Source organism: Girardinichthys multiradiatus, chromosome 17, assembly GCF_021462225.1.
Source record: "Girardinichthys multiradiatus isolate DD_20200921_A chromosome 17, DD_fGirMul_XY1, whole genome shotgun sequence".
Taxonomy (NCBI): domain Eukaryota; kingdom Metazoa; phylum Chordata; class Actinopteri; order Cyprinodontiformes; family Goodeidae; genus Girardinichthys; species Girardinichthys multiradiatus.
This window is the reverse complement of record NC_061809.1, coordinates 7996364-8020431: the sequence shown is the minus strand read 5'-3', so window position 1 is coordinate 8020431 and position 24068 is coordinate 7996364. Positions and strand designations below refer to the sequence as shown.

At 40.3% G+C, this 24068-nt stretch overlaps 1 protein-coding gene across 7 annotated transcripts in view; it reads right to left on the bottom strand.

Annotated features, from left to right (window-relative positions):
- The window catches only part of osbpl8 (oxysterol binding protein-like 8), a 98840-nt gene that overhangs the window by 32903 nt on the left and 41869 nt on the right, over positions 1–24068 (bottom strand). For 4 of the 7 annotated variants that reach the window (XM_047389562.1, XM_047389565.1, XM_047389563.1 and 1 more), the window contains 2 exons: positions 23551–23587; positions 21886–22068 (listed from right to left, as the gene is read on the bottom strand). In XM_047389562.1, the coding sequence (XP_047245518.1) occupies positions 21886–22068; positions 23551–23587 (220 nt within the window). Of the gene's footprint in view, positions 1–10956; positions 11334–21885; positions 22069–23550; positions 23588–24068 lie in introns of those variants that run through there. The other 3 variants (XM_047389567.1, XM_047389569.1, XM_047389566.1) reach the window with 3 other exon arrangements.

Sequence of the window (24068 nt, the reverse complement as noted above, 5' to 3'; positions counted from 1 at the left end):
AAAAAAACTGGGTTTAAAAGTTGCATATTTACAGTTCTTGTTGCAGTTTTACTTTGCTCTTGTTTTGTGTTTTTTACTATGAGGCTTTAGTGCCTGACGAGGCAAATGAAGCCAGGCTACACGCTGTCCTTGGGTGTCTCAAAGGCAGCAAGCTGGCGACTGCTGAATGTTTAATCTGAGCTGAGGTCAGGGGTAGCAGACAGGAGGCTCCTTCTTTCAGTCCCTGGTGTAGCTTCCAGAGTGTGGGAGTGGAAAGCCAAGGAAGGTATGTGAAGATCCAGATTAATGGTGTGTTTCTATAAATATCAAACTGGGCCAGGGTGGATATCAGGAGAACCTTATCCAGAGGTAGGCTAGCCTCCGACTTCAGCAAAATCTTATTCTAATTAGTGAGTTTCTACTCAATTCCCAAAACCAAACAACGGATCCTCTGCTGGGAGCATAGCAGTCAGCGACACTGCCGGGTCCACAGGAACAGAGGAGCCTGTAAATATTTCATGGTTTCTTTCCCTTAACCCCTGGACACCGGTGCTCTGCCCTGAGAACAGAGGAGCCCCTGCAGAGATCTATTTTTACATGTCATGTTTATGATATGGAACAGAGTCCAGTGGAGGAGTGATGTGCAGGTTGGATTCAAATCACAAATCACTGGAGACTACGCTTGCTTTTGTTAATTCACACTATTTGGCAGATGACAGAGTCGTGGTTACAAGCAGAGACGCACCAATCAATCAGCAAAATATCCGAATCAGCCAGTTTACCCTGATCTGTGGTCTGAAAGTCAGACCCTGAAAAAATAAGATTCATTCATCAGAACTAAGAATTCCTACTATTTTCAGTCTTTAAATGCACTAACCAACTGCATGTCCTTTGTGCATGTTTAATAGAAATCAGATAAAGTTTAGAGAAATATCCTTCGATGCATTACTGGGAGGAATCTTATTTTTCTGCTGGATCCAAAACTGCTACCTCCATCTTTAACCTGGCGTAGTCCTCAGAGTTAAAAGTCAAAATTAGCCAAAATAGAAATCCTTCAGGTTGACATTAAAGATGACTGGAAAACAACATCAGTCGGGAAAAGCTTGACTGCTGCATCTTTAGTTATTATTTAATATATGACACATTACAATGAAAATATATTTACAACCAATTAGCAAATCATCATTTCACAAACAGAGCATATTGGCGATGAAAACCTGTGTTGGACATCTAGACATATTCCCCCTGACATCAAATTGTGCAATACTAAGGGAAATTAGAAACCTAAAAACTACATCCTCGGCTCCCTGGCCTCAATTAGCAGGTTAAATGTTAGCGCTCATGACAGTGCAAATTAATTAACAACAACGGCTTGATTCCAAGGTTGCCCTGAGGGAGTGTTATCTCTCTAAAACGAAGGCTGCAGCATCATTTAGGGTTGCAGAGTTGCTTCTAAATAGTCTACGAGTCTTCTGAACCAAAGTATTTTACTCTTTATCGGCAGAAACATCTCAGCGGTCGGACGCAGCGCTGGAGGGTTGGTGATCTGGACGGGTTTGCAGCCAAAGGAGAAGAAAGCCAAACCCAGAGCAGATAGAATGATGTTCTTTTCAGGAACCTGCAAACATTTTCCCATATATATTTTTTTAAATACAAACAAACCCATCATTTCCATTAAACTTCAGTTTAAGTCAGCTCTGTCTCTTCATCATTTAAGAGTAAAAAGACAGATTTTGATATTTTGATTTTTAATATTTACACTTTTTATATATATTTTTTAATTTTATTTCTTTTTAAAGTAGGCAGACAGAAAGTGGGTTGGAGTGAGAAGACATGCAGCTCTCCAGGTCGGGACTCGAACCCAGGATGGCTGCGTCTGTATACGTGTCCCGCTCTCTACCTCTACGCCACGCCCAAATATTTACATTTTTAAACCTCTATTAAAGCCAGTTTTATTGTCAATACCATCTGATCAAAGCGTAACATGAGCCATCCTGATTCTCCAAATACAAACGCTTATTATAAAACACTGTGTTGCAACATCACTATTTAACTTTGACAACAATAATTACATTAACCTATTAATGTTTTAATTAGTGAACAATGATATTAATATGGTCAACATAATCAAATGCAGCCTTCACTGTTAACCAAATGTTGTTACCATGACGACACACAAACATTATGCAGAGTTTCGTCACAGAAGTAGGAGATAAAAAGCTATGATCACAGTTAAACAGTCGAGATCACATTGTAGCTTGCTCAGTTTACTTAATTCTGATTCCAAAATAAGCTGCTGATAAAAAAGAGTCAGGAAACTAGGGAGATCTTGTATTCCACCTGCATTCTTCTGAAGTCTGAAGGAGTTTGACGAACTCCTCAAACCGTTGAAGGATGATCCAACTGACGATGAATGTCAGCCAACACAGCTGACAGATGTTGCAAAGACTCGCTAAAAGCAGAGTCTCCCAGTCTAAGAGAGAAAATCCACCTCCACCCCCTCTAACTTTTGTCTGAACATCAACAACAAACTCAGCATGCCTGTCAACATATTGATTGGCTATTTCATCTTAGCAGAAAAATATTTTCACCATAAACATCCCCTTCTATCTAGCGCTGTATATTTGATGCAGTCCAAGGCTGATGTGTAGACGATGCAGTGTTTTTGTCAGATAATCTATAAAGAAGCCGAGCTACACCCCCAGCTGAATCTTTCACAGTCTTACATTTCTATCAAAGGTAGATCATTTCAAACATGTTTCTTGCAGTGGTGGTTCTTGCATGAGTGACGCACAAGGTCAGCTCCACATCATACAAAACCAAACCCATTCCCATTTCTCCAATACAGCCTATTCTGCAAAAAAATCTTAGTACGTATGTAGGTATGTGTGTGTATGTATGCATATACAGGTATGTGTCAATGTACGTATGTGCATATGCGTGCATGCAGGTGTGTATGCATGGATGTATGGATAGACAGAAACAATGTTTTTGATAAGACGAAGGATCTACTTTTTTCCAAGTAAAAATCTCACACCAAGAATCCTTAATTATTGCAGAACAATTCAGTTCACATTTGACCGGTTTATAGGCTCGGCTTTTCACAATCTATGTATGATCCAAAAAGCCCAAACAAGAATTAAAAACACACATTTCATGTTGTGTTTTCAGTTTTGTCCAGTGGAAGTCTGACCAGGGTCTGTAACCCTTTAGCTGTAGATGAGTCACACACCGCTGCATCCTGATTGTAAAGTAAAAAAGGAGCATCTCTGCATAAAAGATCAGCTGTTGGGGAAGAAGGGGGAACGACAGGAATGCAATGGTGAAGAAAAGAGAAAGAGCTGCAGCTGCTAGACTGAATGTTTACCACATCCATTCACTGCCTTATAACAGAACATTAGGTTGGCGAGGCACATGGAGGGAGGTGCTCTGGCAGGGTCATATGCAAGGTCATACTTGCTAAGAAAACTTAGGAGCCATGTCATAACTGCTTGCAGTTCTAGTTTTATTTAAACTGACAGCAACAAATGGAGGGTAACGCCAGTAGTTCCTTCTTTAATCAGACAAAGTCATTGAAATTGACCAACTGTTTAGGTATGAGTGAAATGTAAACATAGAAAATTTAAGGACGGCTGCTATACCAACTATTCCCAGAGCTTAAGATTCTGTGGAAATCCCCTAAAATGTACTTCTATCTGAAACACCTTGTCCTATATTTGCTACAGTAATACTTCTCTTCCCTTTAATGGTATTTTCTGGTATTTATAGTCAAATATTCCACTTGTTGCCAGTATGTTACATGCCAAGTCATACTGACTTCTATCTAATTACTTAACACAGGGCCTTCACTCTGATTAGCTTTTAAAGGAATTCATTCCTGGTGTCTAGGTCTGTTTTCTTTATCATCTAGCCATACCTAGAGGTAAAAACCAGAATTAAAGGAGAGCAAACTTAAACAGGTTCACCCCCAAATCACAACAGTTTTACATCTGATGTCAGGACACGTCTAAACCGTCGGAGTCATCTGGGTTGACAGATACGATTCAATACACACATAGGGATCGATGTCAAGCATTTGTTTCTGTTTAGGATCCTGGCTGACATTTAATGAAAACCCAAAATTCTGTTTCTCAGAAAATTTCAATATTACTTAATACCACATTAATCAGAATGAACAGAAATAAACCTTTAAAAATAAATAACTATGTGGAATGAATTAATATCCAACTTTCACTTTGCACAACTGTACGATGATGTTGAGGAGTGACCCAACACTATTAACAATATACAGGTCCTTCTCAAAATATTAGCATATTGTGATAAAGTTCATTATTTTCCATAATGTCATGATGAAAATTTAACATTCATATATTTTAGATTCATTGCACGCTAACTGAAATATTTCAAGTCTTTTATTGTCTTAATACGGATGATTTTGGCATACAGCTCATGAAAACCCAAAATTCCTATCTCACAAAATTAGCATATTTCATCCGACCAATAAAAGAAAAGTGTTTTTAATACAAAAAACGTCAACCTTCAAATAATCATGTACAGTTATGCACTCAATACTTGGTTGGGAATCCTTTTGCAGAAATGACTGCTTCAGTGCGGCGTGGCATGGAGGCAATCAGCCTGTGGCACTGCTGAGGTCTTATGGAGGCCCAGGATGCTTCAATAGCGGCCTTTAGCTCATCCAGAGTGTTGGGTCTTGAGTCTCTCAACGTTCTCTTCACAATATCCCACAGATTCTCTATGGGGTTCAGGTCAAGAGTGTTGGCAGGCCAATTGAGCACAGTGATACCACGGTCAGTAAACCATTTACCAGTGGTTATGGCACTGTGAGCAGGTGCCAGGTCGTGCTGAAAAATGAAATCTTCATCTCCATAAAGCTTTTCAGCAGATGGAAGCATGAAGTGCTCCAAAATCTCCTGATAGCTAGCTGCATTGACCCTGCCCTTGATAAAACACAGTTGACCAACACCAGCAGCTGACACGGCACCCCAGACCATCACTGACTGTGGGTACTTGACACTGGACTTCTGGCATTTTGGCATTTCCTTCTCCCCAGTCTTCCTCCAGACTCTGGCACCTTGATTTCCGAATGACATGCAGAATTTGCTTTCATCCGAAAAAAGTACTTTGGACCACTGAGCAACAGTCCAGTGCTGCTTCTCTGTAGCCCAGGTCAGGCGCTTCTGCCGCTGTTTCTGGTGCAAAAGTGGCTTGACCTGGGGAATGCGGCACCTGTAGCCCATTTCCTGCACACGCCTGTGCACGGTGGCTCTGGATGTTTCTACTCCAGACTCAGTCCACTGCTTCCGCAGGTCCCCCAAGGTCTGGAATCGGCCCTTGTCCACAATCTTCCTCAAGGTCCGGTCACCTCTTCTCGTTGTGCAGCGTTTTCTGCCACACTTTTTCCTTCCCACAGACACTGAGGTGCCTTGATACAGCACTCTGGGAACAGCCTATTCGTTCAGAAATTTCTTTCTGTGTCTTACCCTCTTGCTTGAGGGTGTCAATAGTGGCCTTCTGGACAGCAGTCAGGTCGGCAGTCTTACCCATGATTGGGGTTTTAAGTGATGAACCAGGCTGGGAGTTTTAAAGGCCTCAGGAATCTTTTGCAGGTGTTTAGAGTTAACTCGTTGATTCAGATGATTAGGTTCATAGCTCGTTTAGAGACCCTTTTAATGATATGCTAATTTTGTGAGATAGGAATTTTGGGTTTTCATGAGCTGTATGCCAAAATCATCCGTATTTAGACAATAAAAGACCTGAAATATTTCAGTTAGTGTTCAATGAATCTAAAATATATGAATGTTAAATTTTCATCATTACATTATGGAAAATAATGAACTTTATCACAATATGCTAATATTTTTAGAAGGACCTGTACTCTATACTTTGTTGTAAATGCTGCACCTCACCATTACTTTGTGGTTGCAGACACCGATACTATGGTAAAGATTATGGATAAATATAGTGTGAAATTCTATGTTAAGGTAACATGCATTGGGAGGAGCAGTGAACTGGGTTTACTGTGGTACCAGTGACAATGGTTATGAAGGTATTGCTAAAAGCAAGATGACCTCTTTTCCAGTAGCTTCAGGACACAAAGGTCATGAACATTCAACACGAATTTCCAGCTTTTTTAAAACAAACTTTGTTGGCATTCTGAGGTCAGACATGAACTGATCACCTGTTTGGCACCATGACTTTCTTACTGGGACAGACGTTTTGATGGAGGCTGTTTTTATACCCACCCCTTAAACCTTCTTCAGCTGTGAATTAATCTGCTTACTAATGGATATTCCAGAAGACTGATAATATTCTTTATTGGTCATTATTTTCTCTCTCCACAATGAAAGTGGTAGTAAATGTAATCAATGTTTCTTTTCTATCCGTGTCTGTCATGTAAAATGTATCTAAATAAATTAACCCGATAGAGCTTTAGGTTCTTCCTCGAACTGAAGGAAACTTTAGCTTTTCTTAAAAAGGTATTTTTGACCACTCTGCTGTGCACAGCTAAGATCTAAGACGTGACGTTCTCGCTGCAGCCATTAAGCGCTGTTCTTTGTCAGCCCGTCGGTGAACAGAAATAAGAAAAGAAATGACGTGGATGAAGCCACATTAGAAAGGCTGTGGTCTCTTTCTGTTTTCACTCAGGCACCTTAATAAAGAGAAAACCCATTTTCCTTTGGGTGGAGAGATATTTTAGGCATAGATGTCTGAATAACAGAAGGGGATTTAGCTTGTATTGCCATGGTAGCAGTTTTGCGTGGGTGATCTATTTATATTTTTCTGGTGGGGAAGTTTATATTTACCATGAGGCAGTTCTCCTGTCATATATATTCATATAAGAAGGACAATCAAACTGCAATTTAGGGTTAATAAAACTATAGCTGCGGTACTTAAATAGACACTTTGAATCAAAATAAAAGCACAGCCCAGTGGTGGGGTGGTAACCAACAATGAGCATTTTGTTTTGTTATTTTTCGAACAAATTGTTAAAACAGCAGTAATCCTGCTCATCCTGATTTCCGACTGGTCCAACAAGATGTCTTATTCTTACCAAACACTCAAACATGATCAACATCTCGCTGCAGGGCAAAATACGAAATTGTTACATTTATTATTCTATCTTTTAAAAACAGTCAATGTTTGACGGCAACTATCTTTCTATTTATTTTACCATCAGACATCATTTATCCTCAAATAGCCCATCATCTCCTTGGCAACAAAGGGTCCTCTATGTTACAGATGCTGATGCCTTACAACCGTTTATGTTTGTAACAGAAATGACAAGTGTGGAGATATTTATCCACGACTACTGAGTAATATACTCATAGACTGATAGACAATTATATCGTTGCCTGTTTAGCTCAGCAGTGATACAAAACCTACATCTGTAGTAATTATCATCTTTGAGTTTTCCAGTCATATTCAGGCTACAGACAGATCCACTTGTTAGCATTCAAGGAAAAGAGGTGTAAAAAACCTTATATGAATTCATCTTTTATCCCTGTAGAGTAATCTATGAGATGTTAAGAAATTCAACTTTTAGAATACATTTCTTCAGTTGGAAAAACATCTCAAATTAAGGAATATTTGTTTAAAAGTACTTTAAGGGTCATATAACAACTCATTTAAAATACATATATCTAAGCAGAAATATGATGTGACACAGAGGCTCATTTCTTTTAGCCCATCTACTATATTGGGTCTAGTGTAGGATCTGTGATGCTGTGGGCCTCTAACTCTTCCAAATGTACTGGGAACCTTGTCAGAGCACACTGCTTTATGAACTTCTGATAAAAATTAGAAACACATCAACAAATTCACTTCAATACAATTTACCTAGTGCTGATTCAGACAACTCAAAAGAATCTTATAGAGTCAAAGTCAATCCTAGTTATAAATGCTGCCAAGTTTAATTTATTATGCCAACTGGTATATATTTTATATTTAAAGATTCCATCTAATTGCCCCGAGATCAGTGAACGCACCACACCTAAGCACTACCAGATCAAGCTACTCACGGCCCTCTTTGGTGTGGATGTGAAGTGGTTGAAGGCAAGAGGAAAAGTCAGGTATTCAATGTTAGTTTTGTACTTCTGAGCTTTCAAACTGGATTCGGAAAAGCTCGGACCCACTTGGAAAACATTTAGTTAAGAAAAGAGTCAACATTCTCAAGGAAATACAAAGAATTCTATTTACCCAGTTAGTAATGCTAACAACTAATCAGTAAATGTGCTCATCACTAATATAAAATGCTTTTAACATTTCTAAATGTAATTGTCTTATGTTGGTAGAACCATGTTTTACAGCAAATTCTCTCCTATACACACAGTGTGACATTGCCTCTGATCGTACCATAAAAATAACCGCTCACCACAGAAAGGCTGGAAACCATTTTAATTATAGTTCTCAAAGAGAGGTTAGACTCATCTAAAATCAGTTTTGGCAACAACTGGAGTTTGGGAATTGGCCACAAATGTTTGATCGCTGATCGCTGATCATTTTTACCAAAAAAATCAGTTGGACTCTACTAGAAAACTCGGTCGTCAGTAGATCTTTAAAGTGGATACTTATCTAGAACATATGGCCAGTTCAGTACAGAAATGGCTCACCAAACTCAAATGTATCCATCATCTCTATAGCCATTTCAGTCCGCAGACCTAAAGCCTAAAACCTGCAGGAGTGAAGAGAGGATAACAAAGGACCTTGGACTCTAACTCGGACACAGCATTTTCCCAACTATAGTGCACAGCATACATTAACCAGCTTTCAAACTAAATAAAGTAAGCTAGCATAGAGTTACTTTGTATGAAACACTGCAGATGAGAGGTGTGGGAGTGAAATCTAAAACAATGAAACAGACATTTGGGCTCACAAGAAAATCTAAACCCACAAAAAGAGAAGTGGGTTAATTCAACCTGCCTGCTACAGTTATCTCTCTCAGAGGTTCTTAAAGCTCGCGTCTGGTAGCTGAATGTCAAAAATTAAGATAAATGGAGCCGGGGCTGTGAGAGGAGAAACACAGTATGACTCAGATGCTGTCTTGAAGTCTGAAAGATTTGTATAGCTGGAGGAGGTACTTTCGAAGAGGAAAGAAGCCGGCTTGTGAGTAAATCTCCAGCCAACACTTTCTTCCCTCAACAACTGTTCCTGAGACAGCCTAAAGCTCTGACACTCAGACTGGCAAACACAAGAGGACAGAGTTACAAGCTAGGGAAGGAAAGTCATAAATACTGCAGCCGTTGGTGGCTAGAAAACAAGGTTTGTGCACAGTCAGTCTTTACTGGGTTTCACAAAGGTTAAAAATAGTCATCAGGAAAGGTGGAACAGGGGACATGTTCTCTATGAAAGCGGGAGTGGTTGCCAGCTGTCTGCCTCCAGGTCAGTGCTCTTCTCATCAGGATGAACAAAACAAAGATCACAGACAGGCATTTTACAAACTAATGGTTTGTAAATTGATTTAATCCTTCATTTACTGTAGTATTAAAGGCACTTTAGAAAACAAGGATTGTTCCTGCACTTTCATTGAGGAATGACAGGAACCTGTGTTAAGCTGGACCAAAGAAGGGGAGTCCATCTATCAGTTTGGACAAGCTTATCTAACTCCAATATCTGTCATGCATTCAGTGAATAAACTATGAATAAAATATGCAGCAAAACTGAAAACTCCTGCTTTTTTCAGTCACTAAACACATGAATGCCTCTTTGTTTCAACTGAAAATTTGACAGAGCTAAGGGACATATGCTTGGTGCAAACATGGGTGTTATGATGACTTGCCTTCATCTTCTGTTGGATTCCATACCACTATTTACATAAAGCAGCATTTAGCGTGTATTAATGCCTAGAAGGTCAATGTTAGCTATATTTAACTGTTGCAATGAATGAAAATGTACAAACATGAGTGTGCATTTGATATTGTCCCAATAAAGAAAAGTGGAATTGGCAAATCAGACCTTAAAGATTATTGAAAAGTCTGCAAGTTGCATCTGAATGAACTGAAAGACTTCTGGAACTTTGTCCTTGGTAGAGAAGTGACCAAGTGGAGATCTTTGACCAGGATCTGCACAAAGCAGGCACCATCAGGACCTGATACCAACTGTCAAGCATCTTGTTGGAGGGGTCGTGATTTGGGCTTGGAAGCCACAGGACCTGGGCACCTTAATGACCTTTAGTTGAGCATGAAGTCCTCTGTATACCATTGGGAGACGAATAGGACAGTACCAAAACACAGCAGTAAATATGCAACAAAATCTATGAAAAAGTAAACAATGGTGATGACCTAGTCAAAGTCCAGGCTGACTGGAATTATGTGGCAGGAACCTCTGAGACTTGTGCAGAAACAAAAGCCTGTAAATCCCAATAAACTGAAGCGACGATGTAAAGAAAAGCTGTTCGGAGTTCCTCCACGATGATGGGAGAGACTGATAAAGTCGTGCAAAAAATGACCAATTTAAACTGACGCTACTAGTCCCAAAAACCCTAGTTTCGCTGTGTATGGTGGTGTCATGAGTGATGTGTTAAATCCGGAAGCCAGAACATTTGAAACTGAGATTATAAGGAGGAAAAAATGAAGTGTAGAGCATAGCTAATGTTTCCCAGTTTCAGACACTTTCTAAAGTTTTTTTTCTCCCCGATGAGCAGAAAGGAATATAACCTCCCAGCACAGTTGCTTTACTACAGATTCATAAACATGACTATAAAAAACGTTTAAGAGCTGTGAGGACTGTTGGTCTTGTCACAACACTAAGAAGGTAGTAAAATACAGCATGATGGTCATTCTGAGACAACTCTCCCAGTCCTAAAGTGAATCCAAACTCTGCAGTAGAAATCTGTCAAACTAATATATGACATCTCCTTGCAGCATAAACAGAGCAAAATGTCTTCCAGTGACCACAAGCTACACCTAATAGTGTCTGCCGTGCCCCCACTCGGGAGCATCCATGCTGTCACACACCCACCTGGTAGTGAGATGGGCGACAGCTCGTTATAGCCCCCGAAAGAGGCGTTGCGGATGAGCTTGCGTCCGTCCGGGTGTGGGGGTCGAACCGATGCCGTCCCGCCGCACGTGGAGAAACGTCGACGGTTCAGCAGGCCCTCCTCCTTCATCATGGGGCTGGCCGGAGCTCCCTCGGCGGGGGCAAGGGAAGGAAACAAGGGGGCGGGGGTGCGGCGAGGAACGGTCGAGGGTGGAAGGTCGGAGGGTGATCGGGAATCCAATTCACTCTAGTGTGTGAGTGAAGAAATGAAGGAGCACACAGAAACACACGCAAGAGAGCTCAGGGTGCAGGCATTAAATCAGTGCGGCTGACTGCCCCCTCTCCCTTACACACTCTCTCCCTGCTATGAGAGTGAGAGCCTGTCAGTACTTAATAAGGAATAAGCCAAGCCCCGCCTCCTCGCTCTGCTCCGGATGGGAGGGGAGCTGCATCCTGGCTTGATAAAAACACTCCTATGTTCCACGTTTCATCTTCCTCTGCTGCTGAATTGCTCCTAAGGAGTTTCTAAATATCCGTGTGGACCCAAAGGGACACTTCATTGCTTTCCACCTGCACCTCAATGCTCCAGTAATTAAGGTCTCCAGCATATATAAAGCTGATTAATGTTTCTAAATATTGCTACAGCATCATTTAGTTTAACTGTGATAACTGCTTTTTTTCTGAAGGCTATAAACGCAGCATATTGAAAATCACGGCCACTTATCATGGATTTATGTCCATGACATTCAGTCTGCTTTTTATCTTTGGAAGCTGCAGTGAGGATAACAGGATGGCGTTCATGAGACGGAATCAAAAGCTCCATGGCAGCTTGTGGAGTGCCTGTTCCCAAAGCTCTTGCTGTTTTCCACACACTGCTCTCACACATTCCCACATTCATATTTATCCCAAACTCAAAATAGTTAGATTTTATCTTACATGTGCTTCTATACATACCTACAATTATCCCCTATTTGTTTGAATGTTCCTTCTGTGGAGTTTCTAGACTTTCTTTGAAAATTTAACAAATTTTTACTATCATAATGTTTACATTACATGGTTTCATTTTCTAATTTCCCCTCAGGGAGCAATAAAGTATCTTTGAATTGAATTGAATTTTTACAGCTTGGTATTAATCATAGTTGGGCCTTTTCTATCTAACCTAGGATCAAGGGACGAACCCGTGTTGTATCCATGCATGTCAGACATTAAGGGAAAAACATCTAGGAAGAGACTGCCCTACAGGAGCTGGTACTGACATCCTGATAAATAGCAGTGAAATGTCCCTTATGAGGGGTGTGTCCATCTGTAATCCTAAAAGCTTGTAGCTCCTCTAAGGTTAGAGGTCATCAGGCAGCACAAAGATCCACGCACAAATAAGCACAAAAACAGAAGCTCTGTTGAGGACAGAAGGTCAGATCAGATGCCTCATCTTTATACAGTAGGTACTCCAGCAAAGAAAATCACTTAAAAGTGACAAAAAACGTTTAAAATATTTACAGCTGCAGATTTGTAAGATCGAAATGCTGCAGCTCATCTTTGAATGCTGCAATGTAACATGCACTCCATCTGCAAACTCAGCTTCACTAAAAACAAAAGCTGAGTCAATAACACGGCCAGTGACACAGTATGTACATTGATTTGATGGTAGGCATCTGTGGTGCACTGAAGACACCATTTCCATTAAGTGTTCCTCTACCAATACAGCTTCTTTCCTTTAGAGGGTTGGATGTGGCTTAAGACATTTTGTCCTGACAAACCAATAGAAAGTATTGAAAATGAATGAAGGAAGGAAGGATGTGTGCAGACGGAGATCCGTCAGAAAAGGTTACCAAATGGTGTGCAATGGCATAAATATAGGGAACAAGAAACATTGTTCCATCTTGGCAGACGTAGCCTTGAAGATTATCTACATAACCCAATCTGTGAGGAACAGCATCTACAATGCTTTCTCTCTCCCATCATCTTCCTTTTAATCGGCTGACCTGCCCTATTTATTGTTTTGACGTGAACCGTCCTAAAAGCTTGGAGCATTCTGCCAGCCTTTTATCAAGCCTCCCCACTAACTGTCCATGGAGACAATTCATCTAGGAGTATAAACCTTCTAAAAACGTCTGTGGCTGTGCTGACCAAACCTTATAAATGTGCAGCCGTGGCTGTCTGACTCAAACATGTTTTAATTAAAGCAGGTAATTGGATGTTCAGAATGTGCGAATCATTTCCCACACCTCATTAACCTGCGTGCAAAGGAAACATCCATTGCTGCTGCGCCAGTAGCATTCTAAAATTAGTCTCCATTTGGGTCATTTTTTTTCTTTCAATTATTTCCTGAGAAATTAGGACTAATTGGGTGCACATCTGACCTGAGGAAATAATAAAATGAAGTAAAAGTTGAACAAGATTCTGAGCTTAAGCAGGAACAACAGTCCCAGAAATTGCAATCCAATTTTTATCACAGCTGTTGTGATGTCTAGACCAGAGACAGAGGGTCACATGCAGAAATAAACAGCTAAAGCCTACAAGGAAACCATGTAAGTCTGGGATTACTTTTGGAACAGAGAGGCTATTTAAATCATTGGACTATGGACACCTTCTACTGTACTCCTCACCTGTTAGAGTCATTTCAACAACGTTACAACCTCAAAAATCTCCTTTTCTGTTTGAATGGTTTCTCTTCTGTCCTCAAAAGAGCAATTTTAGCAAAAGGAAAAATGTATAAAAGCACAAAGATAAAACAAGACAAGCAAGTACAAACTATGAGCCATACTGCTACTTTACTATACTGTACCTCAGTTTTTCTGTGGTTTATGATCAAAAGAATGAGTCCACGGCTCAGGAGAAGACAGCAGCTTAATCTCCCATGTCATGGATCACAGCAGAGTTCAGTCCAAATGCTCCAGCTGTCCGAGCAGAGCTCGGAAACCGAGACAGAGATGTTCTCCATCGTGTCTTTATATCTGGCTGAGCTTCTTCACTGTACACGGAGCATTTCTCTGTCCCAGTCAATGTTGGTGCTCAGGCCTCCATGGATTCACTCACTGGATCAGAGCGCGGGGGTAAGACAGGAGGCTGGATCGGCAGTGACTCCACCCTGTCTGACGGGGCCTAATCCCTGCAGCTGATCCTTAATTCATCCTGACCCCACCTGCTCCCTTGCTTTTTGTCTTCTACTGCTTATTTCTTGTTTCTTTTTCTTTTAAACGTAAACACGCACACATTAATGTTCTCCTGCAAAATAATCAAACCCCTTTCCAAAACAAAAATTTAACAAGTGAGCCACTTTACTCTAACACCCCTAAATAAAATCCAATGCAACCCTGGATATTGCCTTCAGCAGCATAAATCAGTATAAATCCACCTGTTCTGTGAAGGCCTCAAATGTTTGTAAGGAAACATCAAGTCAACAAATGGCTTCATGAAGTCCAAGGAACACAGCAGACAGGTCAGCAAGGAAGTTGTGGATTTTAAAGCAGGTTAGGTCAATATCACTCAAAAATAGAAAGAGTATTGCACATCGGCAAACCTGCTATCTATCTACCTACACTGACAGGCTGGGCAAGGAGTGAATTCATCGAAAAGAGCCCATGGTAACTCTGGAGGAGTTGCATAGATCCACAGCTCAGGTGGAAGCTCAGAACAAGTAACACACTCATACAAATCTGGTCTTTATAGAAAAGTGGAAAGAAAAACTCCATTGCATGACAGTCAGGAAATCATGCTTGATATTTTCAGACAGCAATGTGGGACACACGGCAAACGTGGAAGTAGGTGTTTGTGTCAGATGAGGCTTAAGTCCTTTAGATAGCCACATCATGCTATAGCACTGCTTTTCTTCAGCAGAGACAAAGAAGCTGGTCAGAGCTGATGGGAAAATGGGTGGAGCTAAATACAGGGAGACTCTGGAAAAAATTCTGTTAGAAGCTTCGAAAGAGATGAGACTGGGGTGGAGGTTCACCTTCAAGCAGGATAACAACCCTAAACATACAGCCAGAGCTACAATGGAATGGTTTAGATCAAACTATGTTCATGTGTTAAAATGGCCCAGTCAAAGTCCAGAACTAAATCCAATTAGAATCTGTGGCAAGGTTTGTAAAAGGAAGTTTCCATCCAATGTGACTGAGCTTGAGTTATTTTGCAAAAACGATATACAAACAAAATCAAAAATGAGTCTCTAGATATGCAAAACAGGTAGAGTAATAAAGACCTGCAGCTGAAACTGCAGTGAATCTCACACCACACTTTTCAGATTGTTGTCCCACTCCACAATAAGGCACTGCCATTTATTGGTCTATGACATAAAATCCCAGTACAATACACTATAGTTTGTGGTTATAATGTGAGGACACGTGAAAAGGTTTAGGGTGCAATAAAACATTAGGAAGCATACTGCATCTGTTTCACTACATCCTCCCTTTTCTAGCACATCAAGACTCCACAGCGCAGGATGAGTGTTCATCCTTAAAGAGGACCAGGCGACACAAGCCTTCTACAGCAAAGAGAGGCTTCAAAGCTTATTGAAGACATCTTGTCAAAACTGCTTCCTGGTGCTAAAATAAGGCTGACATTAATGCATTATTCTTTGGAGAGGATACCAGAAGGATGGTCATCGACACACATTTCTACATATGGAAATTAGTCAAAATGATCTGCAAGGAATGCCAGGGATGCATTCAAATATTTGCATATTTCAACAGACTTGATAAGTTTGATCTTCAGGTAATTGTTCGTTTTATATGCTAAACCTACTAACGTGTTCCTTGACAGAACTGTGGCACTGCTAAACAACCACTCATCTTCACACCTTAGCTGTGAATGTTCCCTCACAGCTACAACTGCACTTTTCTCGATTTGAGTAATCTTATGTCACTGGGATGTGTGTGGCTCTACGACTGAACCGCCACAGGCCGTAAAGAAAGAATTATGGGAGAGAGCTCAAGCAAAACTAACCAAAGCTCAAGCTGTCATTGAGACGCCAGTGTGGGCTGTGACCTTTCTCTGATAGATCAAGACCAGTTGCTTTAGTGGCTCCGACATCAGTATTGGTCGAGGTTAAAAAAAAAAATCAGTTGCCATGGATACCCATTTTGGACTTGAAGGAGTCGAGGGTCAGTGAAAGCTTTCATCCCCTCTTGCTGAGTCTTGTTGTGAGCACAAAGGCAGGTTATTTGCTGCTGCAGCACAATTAAGGTGTACTCTATTCAACAGGAAGTAGAGGTTTTTTATATGCATCACAACAAAAAACATTAAGCTGGGCAGTGTTTAGAGTTATTGGGCATAAATATAACACATGTTATTGGTTGCAGATGTTAGCGAGGTTTGTGTGATTACCGTTTTATCCACATTGCAGTGGGAGTGTGTGTGGTGTGTTGCTTTTCTGTTTCACACACAGTTTTGCATGTATGCCCGAAGGTTCGATTTTGGTTTCACATGACAAGTCTGAAAGCTGGCATATTTTTTATGTTGTATTGCAAAAGTATTTATACCCTTTGAAGTTCTTATACACGCCATGTTACAACAAGCTTCAATTTATTTTAGAAGGACTTTCGTTTGACAGGGCAAGTTAAAGAAGTGCCTATTTGTGAAGGAGTGGCACTGGAGAATAATGTGGTAATACATGTCATGGTAGAGCAAATATTCACCAAAATTAGCAGAAAGACAGAAATTGTACAGCGCTGCTGCTGAATACTTTCACATTGACCAGATCCTTGTTTACACTGTAACAAATAGGCTTTGTATCCACAACACGATTTATTTGAGTATAGAATAATCCTCTATTCGTCCCTCATTACTAACATTTATTTGTATCCACATCAAAGTGACTGGGTAAATGGAAGCACACAGTGGCACACTTCCTAATTAAGGAAGTTAAAGTATTAAATGTGGTATCGAGTATTTTTCTTAGTAATTGTATCACGTTTAAAATGTTAGTATCAGGACAACTAACAGATCTTGTTTTGCATCTAAAAAAGTTCCATTTTGGTCTCCCCTTTGTTCTTCTTGACACTCTTTCATGGGGGGCGAGATTTACAGGTCCTTCTCAAAATATTAGCATATTGTGATAAAGTTCATTATTTTCCATGATGTCATGATGAAAATTTAACATTCATATATTTTAGATTCATTGCACACTAACTGAAATATTTCAGGTCTTTTATTGTCTTAATACGGATGATTTTGGCATACAGCTCATGAAAACCCAAAATTCCTATCTCACAAAATTAGCATATTTCATCCGACCAATAAAAGAAAAGTGTTTTTAATACAAAAAACGTCAACCTTCAAATAATCATGTACAGTTATGCACTCAATACTTGGTCGGGAATCCTTTTGCAGAAATGACCGCTTCAATGCGGCGTGGCATGGAGGCAATCAGCCTGTGGCGCTGCTGAGGTCTTATGGAGGCCCAGGATGCTTCAATAGCGGCCTTTAGCTCATCCAGAGTGTTGGGTCTTGAGTCTCTCAACGTTCTCTTCACAATATCCCACAGATTCTCTATGGGGTTCAGGTCAGGAGAGTTGGCAGGCCAATTGAGCACAGTTATACCATGGTCAGTAAACCATTTACCAGTGGTTTTGGCACTGTGAGCAGGTGCCAGGTCGTGCTGAAAAATGAAATCTTCATCTCCATAAAGCTTTTCAGCAGATGGAAGCATGAAGTGCTCCAAAATCTCCTGATAGCTAGCTGCATTGACCCTGCCCTTGATAAAACACAGTGGACCAACACCAGCAGCTGACACGGCACCCCAGACCATCACTGACTGTGGGTACTTGACACTGGACTTCTGGCATTTTGGCATTTCCTTCTCCCCAGTCTTCCTCCAGACTCTGGCACCTTGATTTCCGAATGACATGCAGAATTTGCTTTCATCCGAAAAAAGTACTTTGGACCACTGAGCAACAGTCCATTGCTGCTTCTCTGTAGCCCAGGTCTGGGGAATGCGGCACCTGTAGCCCATTTCCTGCACACGCCTGTGCACGGTGGCTCTGGATGTTTCTACTCCAGACTCAGTCCACTGCTTCCGCAGGTCCCCCAAGGTCTGGAATCAGCCCTTCTCCACAATCTTCCTCAGGGTCCGGTCACCTCTTCTCGTTGTGCAGCGTTTTCTGCCACACTTTTTCCTTCCCACAGACTTTCCACTGAGGTGCCTTGATACAGCACTCTGGGAACAGCCTATTCGTTCAGAAATTTCTTTCTGTGTCTTACCCTCTTGCTTTAGGGTGTCAATAGTGGCCTTCTGGACAGCAGTCAGGTTGGCAGTCTTACCCATGATTGGGGTTTTGAGTGATGAACCAGGCTGGGAGTTTTAAAGGCCTCAGGAATCTTTTGCAGGTGTTTAGAGTTAACTCGTTGATTCAGATGATTAGGTTCATAGCTCGTTTAGAGACCCTTTTAATGATATGCTAATTTTGTGAGAGGAATTTTGGGTTTTCATGAGCTGTATGCCAAAATCATCCGTATTAAGACAATAAAAGACCTGAAATATTTCAGTTAGTGTGCAATGAATCTAAAATATATGAATGTTAAATTTTCATCATGACATTATGGAAAATAATGAACTTTATCACAATATGCTAATTTTTTGAGAAGGACTTGTATAAAGCACGTGAGTTAGTTCAGATTCTCCCACCTGAGCTGTGGGCCTCTACAACTCTTCCAGAGTCACCCTGGGCATCCTTGCTGTTTTTCAGATTAATGTTCTGCTTGGTTTGCAGTTGTTCCACTTTTGGAAACAGTGCTCTGTCAGATGCTCAAAGCTTGACAGATTGTTTTAGAACCTCATCCTGCTTTAAACTCCTTCCCTGGCCTGTCTGCTGTGTTTCTTGGTCTTCATGATGCTGTTTGTTCATTAAAGTTCTTTAACAAACCTCTGAGCACTAAACAGAACATCTGGATTGTTGGACCACATTTACTTTTGATGGTGACTGCACTGTATTTAATTTTGAGGCTTCTAAAGCAAAGGAGGCTGTATAGAAATGCATACCACATATTTTACATTTTTATCAGGAAATAAAGGTTTTCTTTTTTATATGTTGAAAACCATGTAGAAATATACACTACTTTGTGTTGGTCTGTCATCAAAAGGTTTGTGATTGTAACAAAAAAAAAGGTTAAAACGTTCAAGGGCTTGGATGCTTTCACTAGAAGATAGACTTATGTTTTAGTAGCTCCCTCTTGTAGTATGATCATCCCTTTCAACACACATAATATATCTACTTAAACCACCGATGGATAAAATGACTCATCATGCTGTTTAAAATTATGGTTTCCTAGCCTCTCCTTCCCTGGTATCATTTTACACCTGCCAACTGCCTAATCAGCATTAAACAAGCATCTCCTCACTGGCATGGACATTCTGCAGCAGGGCTACCATTCGGTCCTGCCTCCATGATCAGGAGAAACGTCAGGTAAATAAGCCGATGCAGGAAATCACCACTTCTTCACTCTCATACTTTGCATTTTGTTTCATTAAAGGATCTTTATCAAGGACAAGCTTAGCAGAAACTTCACTCTTACCAGGCTGGAATTTAACAAGACCTGCATGAATATTTAACACTAACAGACACAGTGGAACAATCCTTATAAACCCAGCAGAGGGCGCCGTGACACCAGAACAAGATGCATGAGTAGTTATTTAAGACCTTGGTGAAACCTACTGTTATTTTTTCCCAGCAAGACTCCTCATTTTAGATCCTGGGATGTTCTGTTTTTATCAGTGTGAGGAATAAATAACATCCTCCTAAAGATAAAGAGATACAACTTTATATTAGAGTTTTGTTAAAGTAGCATCACTGCAAGTAGATGACGCATTCAAAGTTTGAACTACATGCTGGAACAACAATTACAATGTTTCCTACAGGTTTTAACAGAGAGGCCGACACTGATTAAAGCCCCAAATTATTAAATGTCCCTTGGTTGGAACTGACTTTAACACGTTGAGATATAGTCCTGAAAATAAAACTAAAGGCAGAAAAGCGAGACCAGAGTAATCGGATGGCCCTGAGTAGACAATGCTGAACATTCAGGGAGAAAATGGATAGATTTGTAACATCTCGTACTCTCAGCAACTCAGAGATACTTAGATAGTTACACTGCTGCCTCTCAATCCAGTCTAAAACAGCTAATCTGACTATTCTGCAACTGATGTCTGCCGCTTTGATCAGGAAAAACACTGCAGAAGTTGTGCAGTTTGTTTTTACTGCTCCTGCTGTAGTTGTTTTACATCCTTCTAGCTTCCACGTGATAATAATGAGTGGAGTGGGTGTTCAGACAACTGGTGACATACTGTGATCAGATCAGAATCCCAGTGGGGACACTTATTTTTTATTTTAGTATGCTATTTTTTAAAACCAGGGTTGTCAGAATAATCGATACTAGAAAAATGAATTATTCAAAGAATTACTGCATCAAAATCGATATAAACTGACCCATTCACACTTGCCCATAATGTTGCACTTCTTCCAGCAGCAGCACTGCAACAACAGAGACACTTAGCCCTTCCCCTCCCTGAGCTGCTGGACGTTTTTAAACTGTTACCTGGTGAGTCCAGCCAGAAAACAACATGTGCTAATCTCTTTAGCCCAACAGGCAAACACAAACAAGCTTTTCAGAGGCATTTCCTCTATAAGACAGACAGGCAGGAAAAAAAACAAATGCTGAAGGATGCAACATGCTAGCTGTGCTAATGCTACAAGCTAATGCTACGACACTGACCTCCCAGACGACATAAGCTAATGCTATCTTTTTAAATATTAGCTTCACGGACACAGTTAATAAGCTGACGGCTTACTAAATAGTGAAGCAACAAAACAGAACAAATTAGTGCTTCCCCTCCATTACTCCTGTTTAGTTGGAAAGACATTGGAGGCTAATGTGGCTAATGGTAACAACACAGGTGACTGAAGCTGACAGAAAAAAAAAAGCAGGAACCTGTATCAATCCACCCTGCTGCTGCAGCTGATCACTAAAGAAAATATTCATCACAATTAGCAGAAAGACAGAAATTGTGAAGGGATCCTGCTGAAAACATTAACATGGACCAGATCCTTGTTTACACTGTAGAAAACATGTTTTGTATGCACCAGATCCATGTTTGTCTTGAAACAACATTTATTTTACTATAGAATTATCCTAAATTCATTCATCAAATTGTAAATGGAAGCACACAGTGGCATATTATAGATAAGTAATTATTAAAACAATTACACAACTGAATCAAAGGTACATACTTCCATAAAGAATAATAACTCTTATACTAAGTGTTAGCTAGTCTACTGTTATGCAAAACAGGGGAAATTGCACTTTTAAAGCCAAATCTTTTCTAAAGAATGGCTGAATTGTCCCCTACTTGTCCTAAATAAGAAAGTAAAAAAAAAAAGTGTAATTTCGTAACCCCATGCCTTTAAAAACAAGGGAAAATAAAGGATATTTCTATTTTATTCTATAAAATAGTATAAACATCAAACTGAAGGATCTCAGCTGATTACGTAAGCAAGTCCTGGGCGATATGAAGGCCATCTGATCCACTCAGAGAGTCTGCAGGTCCCTCCACAGATGTGTCAACAAAAAAAACTGATATAAACAGATACACCAATGTTACAACAAAGAAGGCACAGTCAACCCACAAAGAAATTGAAAGAGCCCCCAACTCCATGTGAGAAACCCCAGTAATTTAATATAATGATGTTTTCTTTGAGGGTCAAACAGATCCCCAATTCAAAGTGGTGCAATTGAACCAAAAGGATTTTGCATATGAGTGTTTGATGGAAAACTTGATTCTGATCTTTGTTATCCCCTTACGTTTGCTAAAGAGTAAAGACCTGAAATATTTTGTCTCTGATAATGTGTGTTATTTAGAGCCCTTCGTGCATTTACAACAGAGGAAAGTAAATGTTGTGTCAATACAGCCAGTCCTACCGTGGCTGTAGCTGACCCCTGGGCTGAGGTTAGAGGGGGTTGCAATGTGTTCCCTGTTGGGTGTTTGGAGGCCTGCCTCCTTCTCTTTGTCCTTCTCCTTGTCCTTCTCCCGCTCCTTCGCCTGCCGTTGGCTCATCCTGCCTGGGGTCAGAAGGACGGTGTCATCGCTGTACGTTACAGCAGCTTCAGGTGGATACAGGAAATGAGAGGGTGGTGGGGGGATGGGGACAGAGATGGAAACAGAGGACATTAGGCCATCTCTTACTTCAAACTGAGAACATCTACAGAGGGCCCTCTTGTTGAGTACCACTTCGGTGCTTCCTCTGTTTCATAACTCATTTTGATAACTTACATAACATTCATTTTTATCCAAGTCTTATGACTGGAAATATGATGTTTCATAGGAGCTGATAAGCTAAATATATGAGCCTGTCCCTTATCGCTCTACCTTGTTTACCTGTGGCTAATGAAACAAGCATGGATGTTATTGCAGGAAAGGGAGACCATTTTAGATTAGCACCTATGATGAAGTATTCACATGAAAAGTGTTGAACTGAGTGTTGCTCGAAGCTAGACCTGAAATCTCCAGATTGTACAAATCATACAAACTGCTGACTTTTTATTTTGCTATTTTTGAGCATGCAAACATTGGATGTTTCTACAGATTTACAATTAACGTGACTTTTAAAAGTACTCCTCATATAACTCTTGAAATGTGTTAAAACTGTTTGTGTTGCTGCTCTTATGTGATAGACCCAGTTTTCAATAGTTTTTATATTTTAATTTGCAAAACCATACAAATCATGCCAAGAATCTAAAGACCTCCTGAAATTCTACTGATAGGCTGACCTATCAGTTTTCCACTACTATAAAAGTTGTTTTTAACTCATGCTTTATCTACAGCTGTCTGGGAAATAGAGTAATTAAGTGTTCCCCCTCCTCTTGACTGGCAGTTGCTGTGCACTGCCGGTCAGTCGGCTGATAAAAATGCTACAAACCCTTTCCCTTTATCAGGCCATGTATACCCACTAGCAATCACAGGGTGGAAACTAAAAGGGCACCATGCATCCCTCTTATTGAGTTTTCTTCTGGCGTTTTTACGCCTGGTTAGCCCAGTGGACTCGGAACAATTGGACAGGGAATTTCACACCTTCTTTAGGTTTGGTTTACTTTCAGGCTGCACTTTTGGAGAGAAAAACACACAGTCCAGAAGACATGTAACATGCTGTAAGTATCATGTAACTCTGTTGTAAACCTTCGTGTTAAGACTGTGACACAGTATTATGATATGGTATTTTAACTGAAGGTCAACAAAGTGAGAATCTCATATCGGCCCATTAATTATCCTTACTTAACCACGAAAGGCCTTAAACTAAATCTCACAAAAAGAATTTTTAAATAAGTGGTGCAAGAAATGATACCTTTGAAAATCTTTTAATAAAAGGAACTGTGCATAAAAATATATATATATTTCCTTAAAAAAACCACAATATGCAATTTTAAATGTCCCAGGAAAGCTTGAAAAAATGAATTATTACTTTAGTATTCTTTTCTGTAAAGTGGAACACTTTCCTCTGTTCTACTTGAGACTAAATACCAGCCCTGGACCCACTGCTGACTGTGTAAACTGCCCAAATCCCTTCCCCTGAGAGGTCGCTGGCTTACCAGAGGCGGCATGATGCTCTCTCAACTCTGCATGGTGCTTCAGGGGGGAAAAAGGGGTGGAGACAGAAAAGTAAAAGAGGAAAACAGAAAGAGCAGGAAAGAGTTGTAGGGATTGAAAAAGTGAGTTGGAAGTTTTGGATGAAGATTAAAGGAGGGGAGAGGAAAAAGATGGATGTCCACCATGCGTTGTTGACCAGATGTTGGCAGGTTTGCGTGCAGTGGTGTTGGCCACAGTGGGCAGCATCAGCAACAGCAGCAGCAAGTGAGGATGTAGCCACATGGACGACAACAAGTGACAATAATCCCCCCAAAAAAGAAGACAAGAGACAAACAAAAGAAAAACAGACATTAGTTTAACTGAAAATGTTCATGAGACAAACTAAAACAACATAAAAAAAATAATGGCCTTGGAGGGTATAACAGTGAATTATGGAAAAATTAAATAAAATATAACTAAATTAACAGTACAAACATGAGAGACATAACATCTGTAACAACCGAGGATGTAATTTTATTTC